The 21,939-nt window shown below is 41.0% G+C and overlaps 1 protein-coding gene and 1 long non-coding RNA gene across 4 annotated transcripts; both read right to left on the reverse strand.

Moving 5' to 3' along the window:
- Nucleotides 1–1,136: 1,136 nt before the first annotated feature.
- LOC131258776 (uncharacterized) lies at nt 1,137–1,794 on the reverse strand. The gene is made up of 2 exons (XR_009178102.1): nt 1,683–1,794; nt 1,137–1,269 (listed from the first exon to the last, which is right to left on the reverse strand). It is a non-coding gene; the product is annotated as an uncharacterized LOC131258776 (long non-coding RNA).
- A 12,533-nt stretch (nt 1,795–14,327) lies between these two features.
- LOC131263169 (poly(A) RNA polymerase gld-2 homolog B-like) lies at nt 14,328–21,798 on the reverse strand. Of its 3 annotated transcripts, XM_058265348.1 has the most exons (9): nt 21,228–21,798; nt 20,225–21,071; nt 19,507–20,136; nt 17,561–19,422; nt 16,778–17,475; nt 16,510–16,697; nt 16,320–16,438; nt 16,136–16,251; nt 14,328–16,063 (listed from the first exon to the last, which is right to left on the reverse strand). In XM_058265348.1, exons 2-9 carry the CDS (start codon nt 20,846–20,848, stop codon nt 15,888–15,890), a joined length of 4,413 nt encoding a protein of 1,470 aa, XP_058121331.1. In that variant the 5' UTR covers nt 20,849–21,071; nt 21,228–21,798; the 3' UTR covers nt 14,328–15,887. The 3 variants fall into 3 exon arrangements, with proteins under 3 accessions (XP_058121331.1, XP_058121323.1, XP_058121315.1); XM_058265340.1 differs by having other exon boundaries at nt 16,778–17,472; nt 17,561–20,136; XM_058265332.1 differs by having other exon boundaries at nt 17,561–20,136.
- Between the last annotated feature and the right edge of the window lie 141 nt (nt 21,799–21,939).

A 21,939-nucleotide genomic window follows, 5' to 3' on the forward strand; every position in this document is an offset into this window, starting at 1 on the left:
AGTGTTGTGACGCCAATTTTAACTGCCATTTCATTGGCGACATTTTCTGGGATATTTTTCTCTAAGTATAAATTCTTAAGCTTTGTTGTTAATTTTTCTACCTCGTCGCATAGTGATTGCGTGTCTTTTGGTCTTAGACATTTGAGTTTGTTTGCAATGTTGTCTGGAGATACTTTTAACTGACACCTGGTTTTTACATCATTCAATAATTGCTCTATGGTTTCAAGTTTCAGAGGTAGTCCTAAACGTGCCTTGCCAGTTAACCTTGTTTTCACGAATTTAATTATTGTTTGTTCCTGAACACTTCCTGATAAATCTTTTAATAAAGTTACGGAATCTACAAAAGAATCAAGATTATCAGCGGAACCATCGTACACTTGTACGAGTGCTGTGGCTACTTTAATATCTAACTGAGCCATTCTATTGAAAATTATAACCAGTTTGGAAAGTGTTTTGAAAGTTATATGTTTTCGAGCTATGCCTAGGTGTTGGTTTATGTGAGATATTATGTTAGAGTAAATATATCGGGAACGCAGAATTATGGAATTGACTTCTTCTTCGCTAATAACTTTTTCCAATTGGATAATATCGGCTTGAATTCCAGCTACTATTTGTGTAGCTAGTAGCCTATCACTTGTAAGTTTACACGTTCTGTGACTTTTGTTTGGATCGCTTAGACGAATTTCCAATGTTTTGAGCCTACGAACTTTTTCTTCCAATTCATCCATGCACCAATTGATGCTGGCAAATGACAAAACATAAAGTGTAGGAGGAAAATAAAACTAATGAGCAGGACGCGGAAAAAAAAAATTTTTTTTTGACTGATATCAATAGTAGCACTTTTTTTTTTTAACCCTTTTTTTTTAAATATAATATCCCATTTACAATAATAAAAAATTTCCTACTAACCTTGGCCCTTTAAGGGTTTACGTATGCTTGCCTCGGTAGTGGTAAATAATGTTGTCCCTATACCGCTGGTGCTGGGTGGTACCTGCTGGTGCTGGGTAGAAGCCGCTACGTGGTGCTAGGTAGTTGTATGTACTCGTTCGCCGCTACGATGTTGTTTTTTTTTTTTTATTATTTTTTGTTTCACTGTTCCGCTACGGCGGTGACTGCTGTCCCGCGGTAAGGCGGTATTTGTTGGTGTCCGAAGTAATAATCCAACTCACGATTAAATCTCTCACTTTTGCTGGACTGTAGCTGTCCTTTTTTTTTTTTTGTTTCTATGATCGTTATGGCACTCACTCCTATTACGCTCACTCACTTCAACTAAAACACTTTTTTATTTTAACACTGCCGTCTGAGTCCTTTTTTTTTTTTTCACCAAATTTTCCAAATTCGACTAAGTCCCCGTTTTTATGGGACTTAGAATTTGTTCACAATTTTTTGTTTTTGCGTCCAAGTCCGATTTTTTATGGGACTTTGAAATTTCCACCACTGCACTTAATCAAAGTTGGTTTTTGATTTTTCACAAACAATCCACTAAGTCCACTTTTTCGTTGGACTTAGAATTTTAAAATACTTTTATTTTTTCGGCCTAAGTCCAATTTTATATGGGACTTTGAATTCGCACTAACTGATTTTAATAATTTTTTTTTTTTGTTTTCTCCCAAATAATCCGCAAAGTCCACTTTTTCGTAGGACTTAGAATTTTCACTTAACTGCACTTTAATAATTATTACTTTTTTAGATTCAGGCTCCACGTCACGGTCGCCATGTAATATGATTTATCTCGGATAGGAGAAACACTTTATTTTTAAACTTCGAAGCTTGTTCGAGCTTCACCGATAACTTTATTGCGAATGAATTTTTACATCGTTCGTAGCGCGTTTTTATATAAATTTGAACAAAAGCCTGGTAGCACCGCGTAATTGCGCGCAAGGTGACCGCTTGAGTATGCTGCGCAATTTGATCCTATCTTTTTACTTTTAATGTTTACTAATAGTACTATCCTACCTAAATCATATCTTAAACTAACCTAATTTAAATTACCTATCTGTTGAGAGTGTCTCCTATTTAATTAATATATTATTTGAATCGAAATTTATGGATAATTTATTATTTACGGGGAAACAACTATCTGTCTCTTTCTAATATATTACTGTTCTATCTTATCTAGACTGCCTAGTTCAATTTTACTTCTATCCTTATCTTAACGAAACTATTAATCTTACACCTTTAATCTATACACCTGATCCTTTACCATAATTAATATCTAGCTATAAATAATTTCAAACAGTTTTGATCGTTTTCTATTTTCTATAATTTAAAAATAAATTCTATTATGATTTATTACTTAAAGTATATTACATAAGAATGCTCATATTAGCTCTAAGATTGCTTTTTTCCCTGGAAAAGATCCAAAACATTTCTATAAAATATTTAAATTTAAATCGCTGCGCCAATCCCGATACCTGCTACCTGAAAGAAATTCTCGGAACAAAGACTCATAAAAAACCGAAAATTCAGCAGACAGTGTTACCGGCTCACAATTGCACTCTGGTCCGATCTCGTCAGTATCTTAAAAATACATAAGGTTCGTACCTTCCAAAAGGGTCAAGGTGAAGCCGTCTCCCACTACACTAGAATATACAGATTCTCTTCGGAACCCAGAAGCCGAGCGAATCCCTCCTTCTTTGAGCTACGCGGGAAACTCACCCCTTAAAACATACGTTATGAATATTTACTCTATACTCTGTTCGTTCTCTTGGCCATAGTATGTCTTCACCCAATTCACAGGATAAATCTCGATGCTCATCCAAATTTTCAGCACACGAGTAGCTTCGATGAAAAATCTGCACAACCTCCGCAGTTTATCCGGAACTAATAAGCTTATCTGAGGCAGCTATGGTACGTTTCCACTACTTTTCTCTCAATGCATCAATGTTGTCATCCAATAACGTCTTAACGTCTGTTTCATCGCTTTAAAGTAGATATCACATGACTCACTTCACTGGAAAAGTGAAATCCTTGATTTCACTTAATTTTACTTTTTGTTCGAAACATTCCCTGTACATTGCACAGCTTTTGTGGATCGATTTGTTTCTCCTTAAAATAGAGTGCTTTAATAATACGTACTAGCGAACGAAGTTTAACCCGCATCATGCACACTCATGTTGGTATGAAACATGTATGCTAAACTGGGAAAGCTCGTTCAAAAATTGCAATCTCATCGACAACACTGAGTCTTTTCAAACGCGTGTCTTATCGAAGTGTTACAACACAAAAGAACAAAAACGATCCTTTGGTCATGTTCGTTTTGACATTTGGAAGTTGCTCGCTCATCGGTTTATAACACGCTTTGTAGAAAACGAAATTAACTTATCGGTTAGATGTCAGCAAGGATGTTAAACCAACGGCCTTCAAAATTGAAATTTTACTCCTTCAAAAACTGATGACACAACCGAGATCGATTTATCATTTTTTCGCCGTCATACTCTCAAGCTTTATTCACTTCAAGAAAGCGAAGTGAGCGTCCAAAAGCATGTCCATTTTGATGCTAGGCTTCCATATTGGAAATGGTTTAATTTTGGGTACAACTCAGCCGTTGGTGTCCGCAATCTTCGGTCCAGTCGTTAGCCCCAGTTCGATGGAAAACTTCAATTTACACACAATTCAAATGTAAATACAAACAGCAACCCATTTTTCATAGCCGGAACCCTCCTAAACGAGGACGAAAACCCTTCTCAAAAGTCTTCTCTTGCTCGTCCGCAAGCTGCTCCGAGCAGCAAAGTCTAAATCCCATTTCGACAGAACACACGCCATCAGGATCATCAGGACCCGTTGGAGACGGCCCTTACCCCATGCTGTCGCATACACGCGTTCAATACACGACGGTTGTAGTGGTAGAAAACTTATTCCTTCCGAAGAAAAACTTGACGATTGAAATATTCATATGCGATTTTCGGAGAATTAGCTACATTTATTGGTGCTCGGTCGAAGCAGGACCTTTCATCTATCTATTTCATCAATTCGTGATCGCATTCCCACGTGGTCCCTTCGCCATGTGCCTTTCTCCAAACTTGACGATGAATATCCACATTTTGCACAAGCGTCGAAAATACATGGTAATCAATCATCCACAAGAAAGTAGCAAGAGTGATAATTTCTAGGAATTTGCTCACGTTTTGTCGGAATCGCTGATTGCGTAAGAAAAGAAATGTACCCTTTCTATAGAGTCCAACTCCAGCCAACCAACCTTGATTACGATTGAAGCGATTATATCAAATACAAATTATAGTGATAATTACCTAGCGATGCAATATTTAGGGATATCGCAAAATATGATAAATATTCAATAATAAATAATAATAAATTAATCAATAATAAATAATAATAAAATTAAAATAATAATAAATAACGCAAAATAATAATAAATAATAATAAATTTCCTTTATGTACAAAAATTTTTCAACTTGTATACACAAACCTCTACTGAAATGTCAACCGTTTGAATAAGACAATCTCTCTAATAAACAATTCGTGTTATACCAGGGCGCTAAAATTCCAAAATTTCTAAATCTCTAAGTTCGAAATTCATCCCTTTGATGGCATTTAGTGTTGAAACGGATACTACCCATGTTGATGGTTCAAAAAGTGCACTATAGCAATACTAATCACAAAACGATACTCACAACAAGTGCATCAAAACGGCACATTTATGTTCGTTTTTTGTCCGAATAAAGTGATACAAGAAGCACCAAAATGAAAGTGTATGAGAAGACTTCCACAGAAAATTGATGTTTACTCGCGAAATGGTGTTGCACGTACAATGCTCAAGATGAGCTAGAGACGCATAGAAACGGCTAAACACTTTTTCGTATCAACTAAACACAACAATGAAAAGTGGGGCCATGTGTCGAGTACCATGTTCTACAAGAACCCCCCTTTTTTCTAATCGTCTTTGGGAAACTATCTGTCGGTTGAAATAGATTCGGCGATGGTGACGATGATGACAGGATGGATGTAAAACTATCTACCAAGGCATCCTTGTAAACGTTTACAGTAGTTTCATAAGTTTGAACGAGTCCATTAGACACTGGGTCTCGCATGATCTGGTACAATAGGGCAGCATATTTTTGACACGGAGCATTGAATATATGCAAATTTGCATGCAAAATAACAGTTTTCGCTCGACTGACCGATAACGAGTCTATTTTAACAATTGCTTCCAGACTCCGTGGTTAGTTTAATACACGTTACAAATATTTCATTGGGTGCTGCTTCTATTCGCCAGTTTCAATTCACTTTAATTCGGATTACAAACAAAACATATAGGAGAGAGATATTGTTTTAAATTCAATCAGTAGGATTTGAATTAATTCCCATATTGACACATTTTAAACATTCACAATATGACACATTTTAAACATTCACAATATGAGACATATAACTACATTACTATGACATATCACACTCACTTTAAATAAGTTAATCAGTTAATATTTCATTGTAGAAAAATAGTATATTCAGATGCATGATAAATAACCAACAAAGTACAGTAAAAGGAAGCAATCCCTGATATGGAGGCCATTTGTGAGGTCAACATGCCATCGTGTGTAACCAAAAAAAAAACCCAAATTTGAAGCTCTGGTGTATCGTATACTTTTAGGAAACTGTACATCATAATATCATTCAGGCACTCGATGCTGACACCAACATGATATGCTACGCTCCAGCAGAACACTGGCAGGAAGTGTCGAAATTTTTTATACCAGTTGCCGCGATTAGTGCAACTGGACGGACCGGCTGCATGCGGATTCTGTGATCCGTTAGTACCGTAAGCTAGATGGTAACATGCACCCAGACGGCACTTGCCAACCAGCGCTAAACCTTGCAAAGAACATTGCTATGTACCACCGGGTCCATTACGATACTAAACTGAACAGTCTTTCTACATTGTGCAAATAGCTAAACCCATTTGCTACGATTCGAAAGTTAATAGAGCACAGTTGGATCACAACCCAACAGCGAACGCCAAAAGACTTTAACGGTCACCCACATCGCTGCTATCGGTTGGCGTCAGACCGTCGTATCGTTCACACTCGAGAACGAGAAACTGTAGAGAACTTCCTCGTTTACCATGGTGCGGTTGTTGTAGCTGGTAGTCAGTCAACCACTGACCACAGTCGCAGAAAAGGTCAATGAAAAACGGTACAACGATCTTGCAACCAGTAAAGAACCCGCCGCAATAATTTAGTTTTACCATCGAACGAAATCACCTAGTGGTATAGATAGCCATGAGATTGCAATGCAATCCACATCAGAACTCCTAAAGCCCATGTTATAGATATGCACAGCCTAAAAAATGACTCTATTCTTGCATGTTTTTAAATAACATTGTACAACACATATAGGAATCCTTTTTGGTTATAGCATTTTCATAACCAGTTTATATAATGGGTAAAATTTGGTAAATTTCGTTTATTTTTAAAATTTTATTTGAGAAAACTATTAAGAAAAATTGCATTACAGTAAGTATACAGCGTAACGCAGGATGGACTCTGTTAGTTCATGAACTACTAAATACATTTTATAGTAAAGATCCAACCATGGAAGTCATTAGGCTGGGCTTAAGTTAATTGATTAAACCTAGTCAAACCCATCACTCACCCAAAGGTTGGCTTTCGATCGAGCCATGTCATACTCGGGTTAGCTTGGGTTCGTTTTGGCCATTACTAAGCTCTAGCGGTGGAAAATCATTAGCATAATTTCAAAACAAACAGGGTCCCCACACCCAGGGGCGTTTGCAGATCCCCAAAATGTCGTTGAGCGCAATGCAAATAACCAAATCTCCCGAGCTCTTCGAAGCGACAAAGGGTAACATGCAGCGTGGGACCTCCGAAACCCAATATCGAAAGGATGCCCGATTAGAATTGATGGGTTTAACTCGACAGGTTCGGGCAAACTGGATCTAGCGACATACAACGTACAAGGACGAACACAAAAAGTCACTGTCTAATGAATATTTTAATCTTTTCTCAAAACATTCAATCGGCATTCGTGTGATGATGATTTGGTTTTGAATTTAAATTGATTCGTTTTCACGGTTTCGAACGATTTCCAATCCAGTTGTTGAACCCAATCTCGAAGCGAAGAGGAAAACGCATGATGCAAGAGCCAGGAATGCCAGGAGCGTCCATGCACATTTCAATAATCGGTTCTGGCAGCATAAAACTCGCATTAATATCGAATTGTTTGATTGTGTTTGTGTGTCTACGGCCCTACACCATTTCCCGATGCTGCTGCACCTACTGCGACACTTCATATAGAAGGACATAGTTTTCGACAACAATCGTAGCTGCACGTGCCCGGACGTTAGTTGATCCAATCGGCTGTACACTCTGGCCGATCGGTTAGGTTGGATTTAGCAATTAACGAGCCATAATTAGATTTTAAATATATAATACATACCCCGGCATGCCAGCCTGGCCATCAGCTGCAGGTGCATTACGTGCGTACCGATGATGCAGGCGAAAGCACGGTCCGATTTACCGGGATAATAATAAAATTCAATAAATTCTCAGTCAATTGCTTCCGCCGAATCCATCATAAGCGAGCAGCCCGCCGTCAAAAACGGTATAACAAGACCCAACATGACCGGAACACACATAACAGACTTCCGGCGCCCCACCACAGTGTCCTCTTTGGATATTGTGCAGGTGCACGATGCACACGCCCTGTTGGATCATGTTTTGGTCGCCAAAGCGCCACATCACCACCTTTGCCGTCATCATCGTTCGGACCCTCATCAGTCACTTCGTGTTCGGGTTTCTAGCATGTCGCAACAGTCCACCCCGGTGGCGAGCTTAATTGAATACGGTCGGATGATCAGAGATGAGCCGCAGATTCAGTAGCACAAATTGTGTTTTTTTTTCACTTGTTTGTCAGGATCGTTCCAATTTAATATGTAATATAGCTAAAACATATGGTTTTATTTACAGTTCAGTATCGTTTAACAGATTACTCTAAATAGTTTCATTTATTTACTAAATACTTAACACATGTAAAACACTGACACAAAGGAAAATCTCCAATTTAAGAACTGCTTATGGAATATTTGCAACTTGAAAATAAAGAAATCATAAACATTATTTAAAGACAGTTGAACATACTATTGCTGATTTCTGTAGTTACTGGCGTGGATTCATTTTGGAAGCATGGGATATGGTCATGTACGTATACAGTCCAGGCTACCCTCATTGTGCGAGGAAAACTGTTTTTACTATACATTCCCTATTCGTTGATACAGCTGAAAACGGTATCAACTGTTGAAAATACTGAGTAATGTCTTTTGGTTTCTGTGGAAATACTCCACCCTTGGATCAAACACCAATAGAGGAAAGCAGCAAGAAAACACGTGTTGTCTCTTTGAAAGTCCAGTAACAACAATTTATTTCATACAGTTTAAGTTACGTTGACAGCCAAATGCAGTGCTGCCAACTTTAGTTCTTTTCTGCCCAAGGTTTATACGCAGAGGTATTCACCCATTTCCAACACTCCTCCTGGGTGAGTACCAACCTTACTACTTTGCAAGTCCTACTTTCGTTAGGAATACATTCAACTTCGTCGGTCCTACTGGTTTAGTGAGGCTATCTGCTATCATCTCCTCACTTGGACAATATTTCAATTCTATAGTATTTCGTTCGCATAACTCGCGGATGAAGTGTCTTCTTGTATCTATATGTTTTACCCTATCACTACAGCGCTCTGTTGTGGCGAAGCTTAGACACCCCATGTTATCTTCAAACAAAACTGTCGGTTTCTTTTCTGGCATCCCTAGCTCCTCTAATAGCCGTCGAAGCCAAATTGCTTCCTGACAAGCCAAAGATAACGCATTGTATTCGGCTTCTAAGGACGAAAGGGCAACCGAATCTTGGCCCTTACTGATCCAGCTGACGGGACCATCTCCATAGAAGAATATAAAACCAGTAGTAGAACGGCGAGTACGTCGGTCGCCGGCCCAATCCGAATCAGAAAATCCTAACAGTTTCCATTCTTTCTGTGATCCATAACTTAGCTTGTAGTCTTTCGTTCCTTTCAAGTATTGTAACACGCGCTTTGCCGCACTCCAGTCACTGTTGTTAGGCTGACTGGCTTTGCGTCCCCTGTACAGTGTTATGTCTTCGAACGGTTTGCTTCCTTCATTTTCCGCTGTGTACCCTGGATCCATTGGAGTTTTTACTGGATGGCAATTCTCCATGTTGAACTTTCGAAGTAATAACTCTATATACGATGTCAGTCGCAAAGAATAACAGCTATCTTTCTTCTCAATCTCATACCCAAGAAATTGGCGAATTTGACCTAGTGAAGCTATCTCAAACCTATCTTGAAGATTTTTGAAAACTTCATCGATTACTTCCTCGTTGGAACTGCCTATGATTAAGTCATCCACATAAACTAACAGGTATACAACGATCCTCCCATGACGTAAATAAAGACACGGGTCTGATTCACACGCCTTGAAGCCTAGATCCAGCAGCACTGCATGTAACGCCTTATTCCAGCATCTAGCCGACTGACGCAGGCCATAGATGCTCTTACGCAGTCTGCAGACCATGTGATCTTTCCCCTTTTTGGAATATCCGGGAGGTTGAGACATGTACAGCTCCTCTTCAACTGTTCCATTAAGATACGCCGTTTTAAAATCAAACTGCTTCAACAGCAAATTCTCCTTGCTTGCCACTGCCAGCAGCACACGCAACGTCGCCAGTCGGGTGACCGGCGCGTAGACCTCGCTGAAGTCGATTCCAAACGACTGTGTGTATCCCTTTGCAACGATACGAGCCTTGTGCCTCACTATCTCCCCAGCTTCGTTCCGCTTTAGCTTGAAGACCCACTTCACTCCGATTACTTTCTTTCCAGGAGGTAATGGCACTAACTCCCACGTTTTGTTAACCTCGTGAGCCGCCATTTCCTCATCCATTGCGTTTCTCCAAGCAGTTACCTGGATTGCGTCTCTGTAATCGACTGGCTCTTCGTCTATAGTGGCTTGTCCCACCACATAATCTCCATAACGTTCAGGCAAAATGCCTCTGGTGCGCCTGTTCGCTCTAGTCAATATCGGTTGTTCTTCAGGTTCACTTTGTTCATTCTCTTCGAACGTATTCTCTGCATCTTCTTGCTCTGACGCACTCTGTTGTGACAGGGTCCCTTCATTCTTGTTGTCATATTCAAACGAAAGATCTTCGTCACTCTCTAACACGGGATCATTCAAAGTATGTCGCTCCTCCTGTTTTATTAGGTTCTTTGTTGCTGCCTTTTCCCCACAACGGTCTTCGTATTCTACGAATTCTGCATCACGACTGATCGTGATACGGTTGGTTTCGACATCCAGAAACCGGTAGCCTTTGTGGCACCCAGAATACCCTACAAACACAAGTTTCTTTGATCGCGGATCAAGTTTCTTGCGTTTGTTATCCGGGATTCTAACATACGCTTGGCATCCAAAGACTCTAAGATTTGAAAGGTTCGGTTTGTTACCTGTCCACAACTCGTGTGGCGTTTTATCAACTGCCCTCGATGGTAGTCTATTCTGAATAAACGTGGCTGTCAGGATTGCTTCACCCCAGTAGATTTTGGGAAGACCTGCATCCAACAGCATGCACCTTGCCATCTCTTGTAGAGACCGGTTCTTTCTTTCTGCAACCCCGTTTGATTGCGGAGAGTATGGAGTTGAGAACTGTTGCTGAATGCCCTCCGATCTGCAAAACTGCTTTAGCTTTTCTCCCACGTATTCTCCTCCTCCATCCGAACGCAGTATACAGGGTTTCCTGCCGAAGATATTTTCAACCCATCGAATATACTCCACAATCTTGCCATGTGCTTCATCCTTTGTCTTTAGGAGAAACACCACGCAAAAACGCGAAAAATCGTCTATGAGCGAGATGAAGTATCTATTACCGCCTGGCGTCGGACGCTCCATAGGACCACAGAGATCCGTGTGTATGATGTCCATTGGTCGCTTGGATTTCCGCTCTAGGACCTGCGGAAAAGGCTTCCGCACCAGCTTTCCCAGCATGCAACACTCACACACCATCCGCTCTCGGCAGTCTGTCATTCTTACTCCGTCAACTAGCCCTTTCTTCACCATCGTGTTCACAGCCTGCATGTCACGGTGTCCCATTCGCCGGTGCCACGTGTGTTGGCAGTCTACACCATGATAACGCGTTGCTGTCATACACGATTCCACCACCTTTAGCTTATACTGGTTGCCGACTAATATACCAACAGCTACGGTAGTATTTTGTGCTTTTATTTCGCAACCTTTTCTTCCGAATACTACAGAGAAACCCTTTGCTGCGAGCTTTCTTACAGATATAAGCCCACCTTCTAGCGCTGGAACTAACAACACGTTTTCCAGTGTGATGGCCACACGTTGACCATTGGCGTTCATGCCTACAATCACACCGCTCCCAATTCCGGTCGATTTTGTTTTCGTTCCATCTGCTAGAGTCACATCACCCAAAGGTTCTCTTTTAAATTCGGCGAAAAACTCAGGGTCATTCGTCATGTGACAGGTACAACCACTGTCAATCGTCCATGCGCCCGGTATGACGTCACCCGCTATGAAGCACACAGCTCCAATAACCGCCGCCTGCTTCTCCTCCGACGAGCGTTCGCCTTCCATTTGAACCTGTTTCGCTTTCGGCTTGAAACTCTTTTCACTGCCGGATTGCGCCAGAAATTTGCGGCAGTTTTTCTTTAAGTGTCCAGGTTTCTGGCAAAAGAAGCACTTCCTTTGCTCGCTCCGTTCTGTCACTTTCAACACCATTTCTTTTTCTGAGAGGTCATTAGAATTGGAACGTTTCTGGAACTCGTCCCGCAACCGCGCAGTTACCAGATCTAATGTTAGATCCTCCTGCGGCCGATTCTCTAATGCCGTAACGAAACTGCTGTACGACGGTGGGAGACTGCGTAGCATCATAATTATGCGCAGCAGTTCGCTGAGCTCTACCCCGGCGTTGTCGAGGCGCTCAAACAAGTCCTCAAATTCTTCGAGGTGCTTCTCCACGTTACCGCCTTCACACAGGTTTTTGGAACATATCTTTTGAAGCAACATTACCTGATTACCAATGGTGGCTTTTTCGTGGTAAGCCTGCAGGTTGCGCCACATGTCACGAGCCGTCTTGCTTTTCTTTATAAAGCGAAGTTGACTATCTTCAACAAGAAGGGAAATCGTCGCTCGCGCCTTGACGTCTTTCTTTTTCCAGTCTGCGTAATCATCATCATTTTCTTCCGGCTTCGGTAATTCTATCATGTCCCACAATTCCTCGCGTTCCAGCAAGGACTGCATGCGGAACCTCCATGTTTGATAATTACCGTTCCCGAGCTTCGCAAATGTTGCCTTCCAACCGTCCGCCATTGTTACTTTTTCTTTACACCGTTTCTCTTCAGGAATACCACAAATGCACTTCCTGGAAAACCTTGTCCTCAACCAAAAACTTTAACACACGCTCCGAAGCACTGGGGCTGGGCCCATAACCTGTTGAAAAATACTGAGTAATGTCTTTTGGTTTCTGTGGAAATACTCCACCCTTGGATCAAACACCAATAGAGGAAAGCAGCAAGAAAACACGTGTTGTCTCTTTGAAAGTCCAGTAACAACAATTTATTTCATACAGTTTAAGTTACGTTGACAGCCAAATGCAGTGCTGCCAACTTTAGTTCTTTTCTGCCCAAGGTTTATACGCAGAGGTATTCACCCATTTCCAACATCAACATCCACCCTTCATCTGTTGCCTTAATCGTCGGCGTAGCCCTGATGTTCCAGTCTTTATAAACTTTTTCTTTCATACCACGTTCCTCCATCCTAACCCGTAATTCTATCCGAAACGCCAGTGAACGAAAAGTCGAGGCAGAATGATCACCATAACAAGATGTTATTGTTTTACGCTTCCATTTTCATCAGTTTGCCTGCACGACGAGTTTCCTTGTTTCCAAACAGGAACGACTTCCCAGTGGCTATGACAGTACTTTTTGTGATCAGATAACGAACAAAAAAGTCCTAGTCAGAGTGCGGGTAATGGATGTTCTACCGAACCGGAAAAGTAAGAAGACAAAAACTTTCAATGATTTCAGTCAAGTTAGTCCCGAAATTATTTATTTTTATGGCCCATTCTGTTCAATAAAACATAAAATCAATAGAAGGGAACCTACGCCGGGGCGAGTGTTGCGTCGCGTTTCGTTCGCCGTAGCCACAAACTTTGCGATTGGTTATTTTGAACGTCTGGACTGGCTGCTCGTACGTGCTACATTGACCATACTATTCTGGGGCATTAAGCATCCCGACTTCCACCCGCAAAGAAAACCATCCGAAACGAAAGCTTATTTCACTTATCTCCAAAAAGGCAAAAAAAACAAACTGTTTTCTTCTAGCGCAACCATGAAAGGATGTCTATAAAACTCAGATCCATCACAGCGTGCACACAATAAACCAACCCCCAAACCCCCTCCTCCCTCTCCATAATTCGTGGTGGGAGGGCAACAAAAAACAACAACAACAACAACAACAGAGAGCGATCACAAAGCAATGATTTGGATGAGAATTCGGGATTCAGTCGTAAAGCTCCGAACCGATACAATCGACGACGGTCATCGCAATGCCTTTCGTTCTTCGGCCACCAACGGCAACAGTGACGGCATAGACAGAATACGTCCCCGATGCTGTTTTCTATAACAAACTGGTCAGCACCAAGGGGAACTTAGCTGTCCGGAATATCGCCCGCACAACACCATTAACCACGATGCAGTTTTAACGATGTGGTTTGATAGGCATCGAGCCGAACAAGTTTTTATACCAATAATGTACTTTTACGACATCCGCAGGTTTTATACAAACTTTTCCAGTATAAGGACTCTTTTCCACCTGACTTAGCGTTGGACTTTTCTAACATTTCACCATGTGCACATCTTTTGTTGAGATTTGAGTCTCACTGCGTATTAGTGCGGACATAAAATAATAAATGTAACGTAAAAAAGTTTATCGTATAAGCATCAGTCAACGAAGCAATCATAACAGAAGCAACCGATAAGCCTTTTAGACACATCAAGCACTAAGGTTGAGGTTTTTCGGACAATTTAAAACAAATATAGATACTCCATTACTTTGATCCAATCACGAGTTTTTTTTTATTATTTTCAGACACATTTTCTATTTCGTTTCGAGGATCTTACGTTTCGCAAATGAGTATTTCAAAAATCATCCTTACATGCGGTTACGAAGACCTCACATTTTCCACACTACCGGTTGAGTTTCTTGCCAACTTTCGACTAACACTTTATCCCTGCCAATGATTTTATGAACCCTCATTTAGAACGAAAACGAATTTCTTGCTGTTGTACAGTTTACTATTTTTCCTTTCATAGATTTAGATTTTTTTTTCTGAATGCAAAGATTTGTTTCAGTTTTTATCATTTTTGTTAATTTTTTTTTTTTTCATTTTCCTGCTGTTTATATCCTCTCAGAGTATAGGTGTTTATCCTTCATAATATCAACATTCTACGCTCCGCGGTCTTACTCAAGCATACTGCTTTTTACTCTCAACATACAACGTTTTATACTTGCTTCTACTTTTGCTTCATTTCTTTGCCGCTCTCTTCGTACAAATTAATTCTAAAAATATAAATTACTTATCGTCGCCTGCTCAAACCTCTTGCGCTTTACTATAACATCTGCGCAGATATCACTGCACGCCGATTTTGACAGCCTATCGCATCTGTAATTTTAGTTTAGTTTCTCTGATTTCACAGCCGTGTTTTATCATTCCACTTACACACTTTAAAAATGAAAATTTTCTTAAAACCTTTTTTCATTTCTTGATCGTACCCAGTACGTGTTGGCTATTGATTATCCATCTCATTACTTGTTTCATTATTGCTTCTTCTTTAATAGGATTTTTTAGCATTTTACCGCTTAATGCATTCTAACTAGGACTTCATACCTATGGGCGAGATTCAATCAAGCTTTAGTTTCCCTCATTCAAGTATACGAGCTATAGGAAAAAGCAATCGTTTTGTAACGCAATGGCACGTAATACGTACTGTGAACCGTCCTACATTGAGGAACTGCGGGAACTCTTAAACTCAAGGACATCATCTGATCGGTTATTTGCCTAGATTCTCATATTAACTGGTTACTTATTTGGATCCGGCAAATCGCGCACAATTGGAACGATCACTCATTATTGTAAGTATTGCTTCTAAGCTTGGAATCACTCATTTTATGGGACCTTTCCAGTACGTAAAAGTCCGTTTTTAATATTACTCTCTTGAAGGATGGCACACCAATACCTTATTACAGTTATGTCAACGAGATCATTCAATGATGCGTTTCCCGAGCTATCCGTTGTGTGCCTATTTGTATTAAGTTTTTGTTTTTTTCTTTTACGTTTCAAAGCACCATTGCAGTGGAATCGTTGTGCACATACACGACAACAGCGGCATGCAACTATGCACTTTGACATCATTCATTTTCTCAGACTCACGGAGACATCCATTATAACATTGACTGCTCTAGAAGGACTTACAATACCGCTTTTGACTACAAATGACGGTAGCGCCTTAGGTGTTTCTTGATCGGAAATTACTAGGATATCTCGATGATATGATTATCGTCAATCTTTGAAGAGTGATAAATGCGATGCTTCACACTAAACTATGCCGTTTCTGTACACGTAGGCTCTCAGTTGATCGCACTTGGTTGTACATTCAAATGCACGTCTACTGTGCCTTTGATTGCTCCAGGGAATCATCAGTCTTTTATATATGTTTTGTGGTTGCTTTTTAGGTATTACTCTACTTTCTTGCGATAGGGCTCTTGTGAACTGGAAAGAATTGAACACACACTCGAGGGGCATAAGAAGAAGGTCTTTTAAAGCCAACAATTATCACGACGTCATCGATAGCGTTGAAGTAACCGGAGTGAACAGAGGTTCACCAAACAGAACACTTAAATCCTTGGTATCTTTAAGCATTCGACAAGAGGCAGCGAATGTACATTTGATCTGTTCGAAAACTTCGCCATCAAAAACTGAGCGTGCTGTATTGGTAAGGTCAAAAGGCTCTGCAAGAAAAAAAAACAACAAAATAACAGTTGACCGTTTCAGGTGGGGCGGCCACTACCTCATACTCTTACCTTCGATACACAGATGTTTCCATTGATGAGGATCATTCTTATAACTTTTTGCCATTCGACACTCTTCTATCGGTATAATCGATGCCATACGAACCGAGATAGCATAATGTGCATAACTAGTGGTGAGACATACAAACGTCGTGTATATTGCACGTCCAGAATGAAAATCATAAATAAAACTTACTCAAAGTCCTTATAGTACTCCAGAAAATGCAGCAACAGTTCGCCAAGCGTCTCCTTGTTATCGGTTTGGTATGGTTCGATGGACTCGATCATTTCAATGCTATTGATGTCGATGATTTTCTTTTGGAAATACAGTTGTGTTCATTAATACGCGTTTGTTCCTTCATACTTCGTATGTTGATAGTTCTTACCATAAACTTTTCGGGATGCATAGAATGTAGACACGGCAAAACCGACGGTTTAACCCCGTATTGAAGAAAGTGTATTACCATCAATACTAGTGAGTAGCTGGATATTGTCATGTTTTTTGCATCATTTATGTTGTGATGCTGAGCCCACAGTTTTACCACCAACACCAACGGCCTAACACGCCAGTCCACTGTAAGTAATGAAGCAGCAATAATCGTTCGGAAAATAAATCGAAAACGCACGAAAGTTCTGCTATCGAGCATGACTTACTCTGTGAATAACAATGCAGCAGATGAGTATTCCTTATACCCACACAGTTGTTGTAGTTCAAATCGACCTCAATCCCGTTATTGCTGTCCTGGAATCGAAGGATCGGAACTTTCGCTTGGATCAAGCAAAACTTGTCAAAAGTCGATGACGCCAAGCTCACAAAAAAGTTTTTAACCAGTGTCAAGTTCTGCAACGCTTCGTTACGAGCATCATAGTAGCCTGGGCCTGTGTATCGCGATACGAGGCACATATCTACGTCGGAGTTGTCGGCACCAAAGCCAGAAATTGTACTCCCAACCAGATAGAGCCCATACTTGGGGAAACCCTGTTTGATGCAAATGTACAAGTCTCGCCACAATTGCATCTTTTGGAGGTATTTTTCTGCCGTTTGCTGTGCACCGCAAAACTTTTCCCAAATCCCTTCGGAAAGCCTATCCCACACGGAACCGTTCGAGAGCCGACCGGGTGGTATTTTGAGTTCTATATCGTTGGCACGCAAAATAAACCGATCAGCGGGCGTATACTGAAAATCCGTTGGCAATGAAGTGCGATGGACGTAGTTCATTGGCAGTTGATTGCTTTTACGAACACCATTGTTACCATGCTGTCCCTGTCCTTTATTGTGACCAGAATAACACGCAACAGCAGGACGGAATTGCTCCTGAATCATGGCTGGTGAAGTTCGACCCGATTGACTGCTGAAATGGAGTATGAGAAAAATTAAAACAGTAATATATTACCCGGTGAAATATCAGGGACATATAATTATAATTCTCTTTTTACCGTTTTCTCGGATGTCCGCTCTGCATCGACTGACCATCGTTGGGCGGCACCGATGACGCAGGAAGCGAAGAGGAACTGGAACGTAATGCCATTTCCAATGAAGAACTACTCCCGAAGCTAACTGTCGACGAATGACTTCCAGTAAACTTTTTCGAATGTTGGTTGTGATTATTGGCATTGTTACTGGCAAACAGTTCTCCGAAAATAGGAACGGATTGTGTGCCAGAGGAGGATCGTAGCGTTCCCGTCGGTGATCCGATAGGAGAACTTGCCTCACCGGCACTTCTGACGCTACCATATGCTGTGAGATTCTGATGCGACCCGTGATAGCTATGGCTGCGAACGATTAGCTCGCTCAAAGCGGCTGGAGAAGCACGTAACGAAGACGGTATCGAAGGAATGAAATCATTTGAGTGTGGATTGGTAGCAGAAGACGATATGCCCGAGGTCGACGATGACGATCGATACACTTGACCACAGCTTATCTGACCATACTTTGAGTAGCGATCTGTTCCATCATGGAAATCAGAATAGTGCGACGAATCAGAGTCGTATTCATGGATGCTAGCGTTCGTACACTCAAGAAGTTGTGTTTGCGATATCGTCGACGATATTACCGAGGATTCTGTCGATGGAATTGACACCATAGACGAAGAAGAAGAAGAACGAGGTACATCGCATAGTTCCTTCAGTTCAAATTCTTCATCATCAGGCAATACCGACTTTTCTTGAATTTGCGATGCGACATCTACATCTATACCACATGGCATAATATCATCCTCTGGATCGGCCATTGTGCAAAGTTTATCTTGGTCTCCTGTATGATTTATATCCATGTCCAATGAGTCTTTTGACTTGGGACTTGATGGGGCGCGATGTATCGAACTTGAACTTTCGGCTTCTTGCTCTTTTTTACCAACTCCCCTTGCATCTTCGCCGAATGCTGGTGGCAAAACAGCACCATGTCCTCGATCATACCCTCGCACGTACACCAGATTGCGATGCAAATGTTGCTGTTTGTGATGCTGCTGTGGTATTGATTGTTGCTGCTGATGCGACATAGCCACGTGATCATAATATTGACCGTGCCCTCCTCCAACTGAGTGATGATTATGATAATGTTGGTAATATTTGCGGTAACCATATCCATTACTTTGTACTTTGTTTAAATGCTTCCCACTACTAGTCAGCGCCGTACCCATTTTTCCTTTCGAACCATTAGAATTCCAGGACGTCTTTTTGCCATTTCTTACACCTTCATCGCGATACGAAACGCCTCCACCATGTACTAGGTAGTTCAGATGATTTCCACGGATGGCAGATAAGTTCCGATTGTGGTACTGGTAGTTATTATTTTGGTGGTAACTATTTATATGGACCTGGTATTGTTGATGATTGTTCTGATACATGGGATGCTGTTGGTTAACTCCTTGTTGTGGTGGCTGTTGCTGCTGCTGCTGATGTTGTATATCACCGTTCCGATTGTAGCCATAAGAAGAATGCTCTATGATCTGACTGCAGCTATTGATTCCATTTTGCATTTCTCCAGTGCCCAGTACGGGATAGTTTTGATAATATTTTGGTTCATTCAGTACACTGGTGCTTCCATTACCACCACTTTGGGGAGACAAAAGACATGCAACTTCTTCACTTCCGTACGCGCCTGAAGAATGATTAATATAGGACTGATGCTGTTGTTGCTGATGTTGCTGCTGCTGCTGCTGCTGCTGCTGATGTTGCTGCTGCTGATGCTGCTGCTGTTGTTGTGTCACAGCATGATGAAGTTGTATATTGTTTCCATGTCCAATGTTAGAATTCTGTTGATGCAGCATGTGGTTATTATGGTAGTGCTGCATTATTTGCTGTTGAAATTGTGGAGTAAAATTGTAGTTCACTTGAGAAGAAGAAGAAGAAGATGACCCGATCGTATCACTGGGGATTGATACCTTCTGTCCTACGTCCCGTAAGAAATCAAACGAGTATTGATGCACTGACCCATTACTGTTCTGTTGAGCAGAATTATTGTGGTCCAAGTATTGATGATACGGTTGCTCGTGGAGATGTATGTATGACGGATGATGGTGTGATGGCTGCTGATTAGGATGAATCGTTAACAATGCCCTAGGTGAAAAGCTTTGACTATTAGCAATATGATGTTCCGATCGATGGGATGAATCTTTTTGCTTTCCATTTATTGTCCTAGGCATGCCGTCTAAGAATTTCGATGTTTTTTCCATCACCTGTCCAGCTGCCGCCGTCATTTTGTTTATCGGGAGCCCTTTTGACGACCCATTTTGCGACTGACGATGATTCCAACCCCATCCTGCTCCCGGCACTCTTGCTTTCGAATGACTATTTTTGTGACAATTTCCTCTGGAACTAACGGAGGCTCCCGATGACACGGATGAATACAGGACGGCTTCTTTTGTACAATCGTTGTCCTCAGCTAACGTCCCAGTGTCAGATGAACAATTGGATGAGGATTCAAGCATGCTGTGGCCAGATAGATCATCAGCAAGAGCACTACCTTGAGAAATTACATTTTCACATGCATTGCTGGTAAAACTTTCCAAATCCTTGGTATCAATAAAAAGAAACGATACAAAAAAAAAGATTATAATGAATTGTCTCTTAACAAACTTCTATTATATCCCCGGTACTTACCTTCTTTTCATGGATCCTTTCCTCATCATATGTACTGCTTGGGACCATTTTCTCCACGATCTCTTTATGTTTTGATTTATTGTGTTTTATATCCTGAGCCTTCTTTTTCATTGTCGAGCTATTATTCCCACGTGGTTCCGGAATCTGGGTGGGTTGCTCTTTTATGAATGTGGTGGCATGATTCGGGTCTTCAGCTCCGGGTGTCGCTTCACTCGATTGTGGCTTGGTTTGGTTTTGCGTAATGCTTTTGGGCATATAAGATGAATTTTCCTGCACGATTGTAACAGGTCTTCCTGGTAGCAGCTCTGCCTCGGGCTTATCTAAACCACTAGGTGCTATCTTAACGTTCCATGACTTTAAACTATTTAGAATTTGTTGTTGGTTTTGCTTTTTCCGATTCGAAGAATTGTTGTAACATTTTTTGCTTTTACTTGTGCCGTACATGATTGGCATATTCCCCAACTGGTGAACAGCAGATTTTGATTTAAGTTGCGTTTTGCAAACTTCACCTTCCTGTATGCCGTGGTTTACGGATTCTAAAACCGATGCCGGGGCTGAGACATACGAGCTACACATGGCTTCCATACAGGTATCGGCTGAATTTGTATCCGCCATTGAAAGCATCAAGTTTACCAATCGCCTTATTGTTAATAGTATTGCACTTACGATAGAGCCTACCCAAAAGCGAGGCGGCTTTTAAATAATATTAGCAAAAGTACATTGAATAAATATTAATAAATAAGATCGCCTTCCAAATCCTCGTTATCACTAGTCGCCTTTTTTGTATATGATCTTCGACATTCGTGTTTCAGAGACCTTTCTGCTCGAATGAAACTGTTACAATGTCCTGAAATAAGAAGTAACAGTAAGTTCTGGTTATTGGAAGAATTGGAATGCAAAATTTCAGCATGCATTATTCTGAATGAAAAGTCGTAAGTAAGAACCATTCTACTCAGCCGAATGAAATCTTCGTAATGGATGTCCGTAACAAGTAGAATTTTACCTTCCGTCGGCCGTGGGCTTCGATACAGCTCGTGGACAAATGGCCTCATAGCAATAGCACACTTTTGTTTGCTATGCTTAATTCATTAAATTTGTTGCTAATGTTCTTTCACCATTCTGGAAACACTCCTTCTGTGATACACTATACTGCCGCAAGCTTTTCTGTCATTTTTCACTACTTTTGCCTTTTTCTTACGAAAAATCACATTTTTATGTTTGAGTCTTTCTTAGAGTAATGGCTTCACCATAATATCGTAGGAATAAATACGGTGAACTAAAAAAGCGCTATAGTCTACCAGCTGGCAAGAACACTGCTGACCGACCAAATTCAATGCTATGGCGACTAATGCTCCCAGCAAAGGATTCAAGCTTATGCCGTCAAATCCACCGGGGATATCGAAACCATTGGAAACCACACCAGAAATCTAACCGGATAGTCCGTCTCCAAGCACATATTTTTATTATACTTTCATCATTCGACAGAATGCACAACGTAAGAACTTCTGTTGCACGAGAACTAACTGAATTCAATGTGAATCGTTCGCTTGCCGAGCCCTAACAAAATGTACGGCACATGTACAAATCCTTCGTAGTGCATAAGTTTTCCATTCGCAATCTTTCTTCCACATCCCGCCTTCTTCGTGCTATTCAATCCCAAAAAAGCCAAGCATACCAGAGCACAAAAGAGAAGGCATCGCTAGCGGACTGTCAAC

The sequence above is a fragment of the Anopheles coustani genome, chromosome 3 (assembly GCF_943734705.1).
Source record: "Anopheles coustani chromosome 3, idAnoCousDA_361_x.2, whole genome shotgun sequence".
NCBI lineage: Eukaryota > Metazoa > Arthropoda > Insecta > Diptera > Culicidae > Anopheles > Anopheles coustani.

Coding starts and splice junctions, on each gene's coding strand:
- LOC131263169 (XM_058265332.1), bottom strand. CDS start 20,848: ATGCTTTCAATGGCGGATACAAATTCAGCCGATACCTGTATGGAAGCC. Junction 17,476..17,560: donor AGCGGACATCCGAGAAAACG/GTAAAAAGAGAA, acceptor ACTCCATTTCAG/CAGTCAATCGGGTCGAACTT. Junction 16,252..16,319: donor GAGTACTATAAGGACTTTGA/GTAAGTTTTATT, acceptor TCTCACCACTAG/TTATGCACATTATGCTATCT.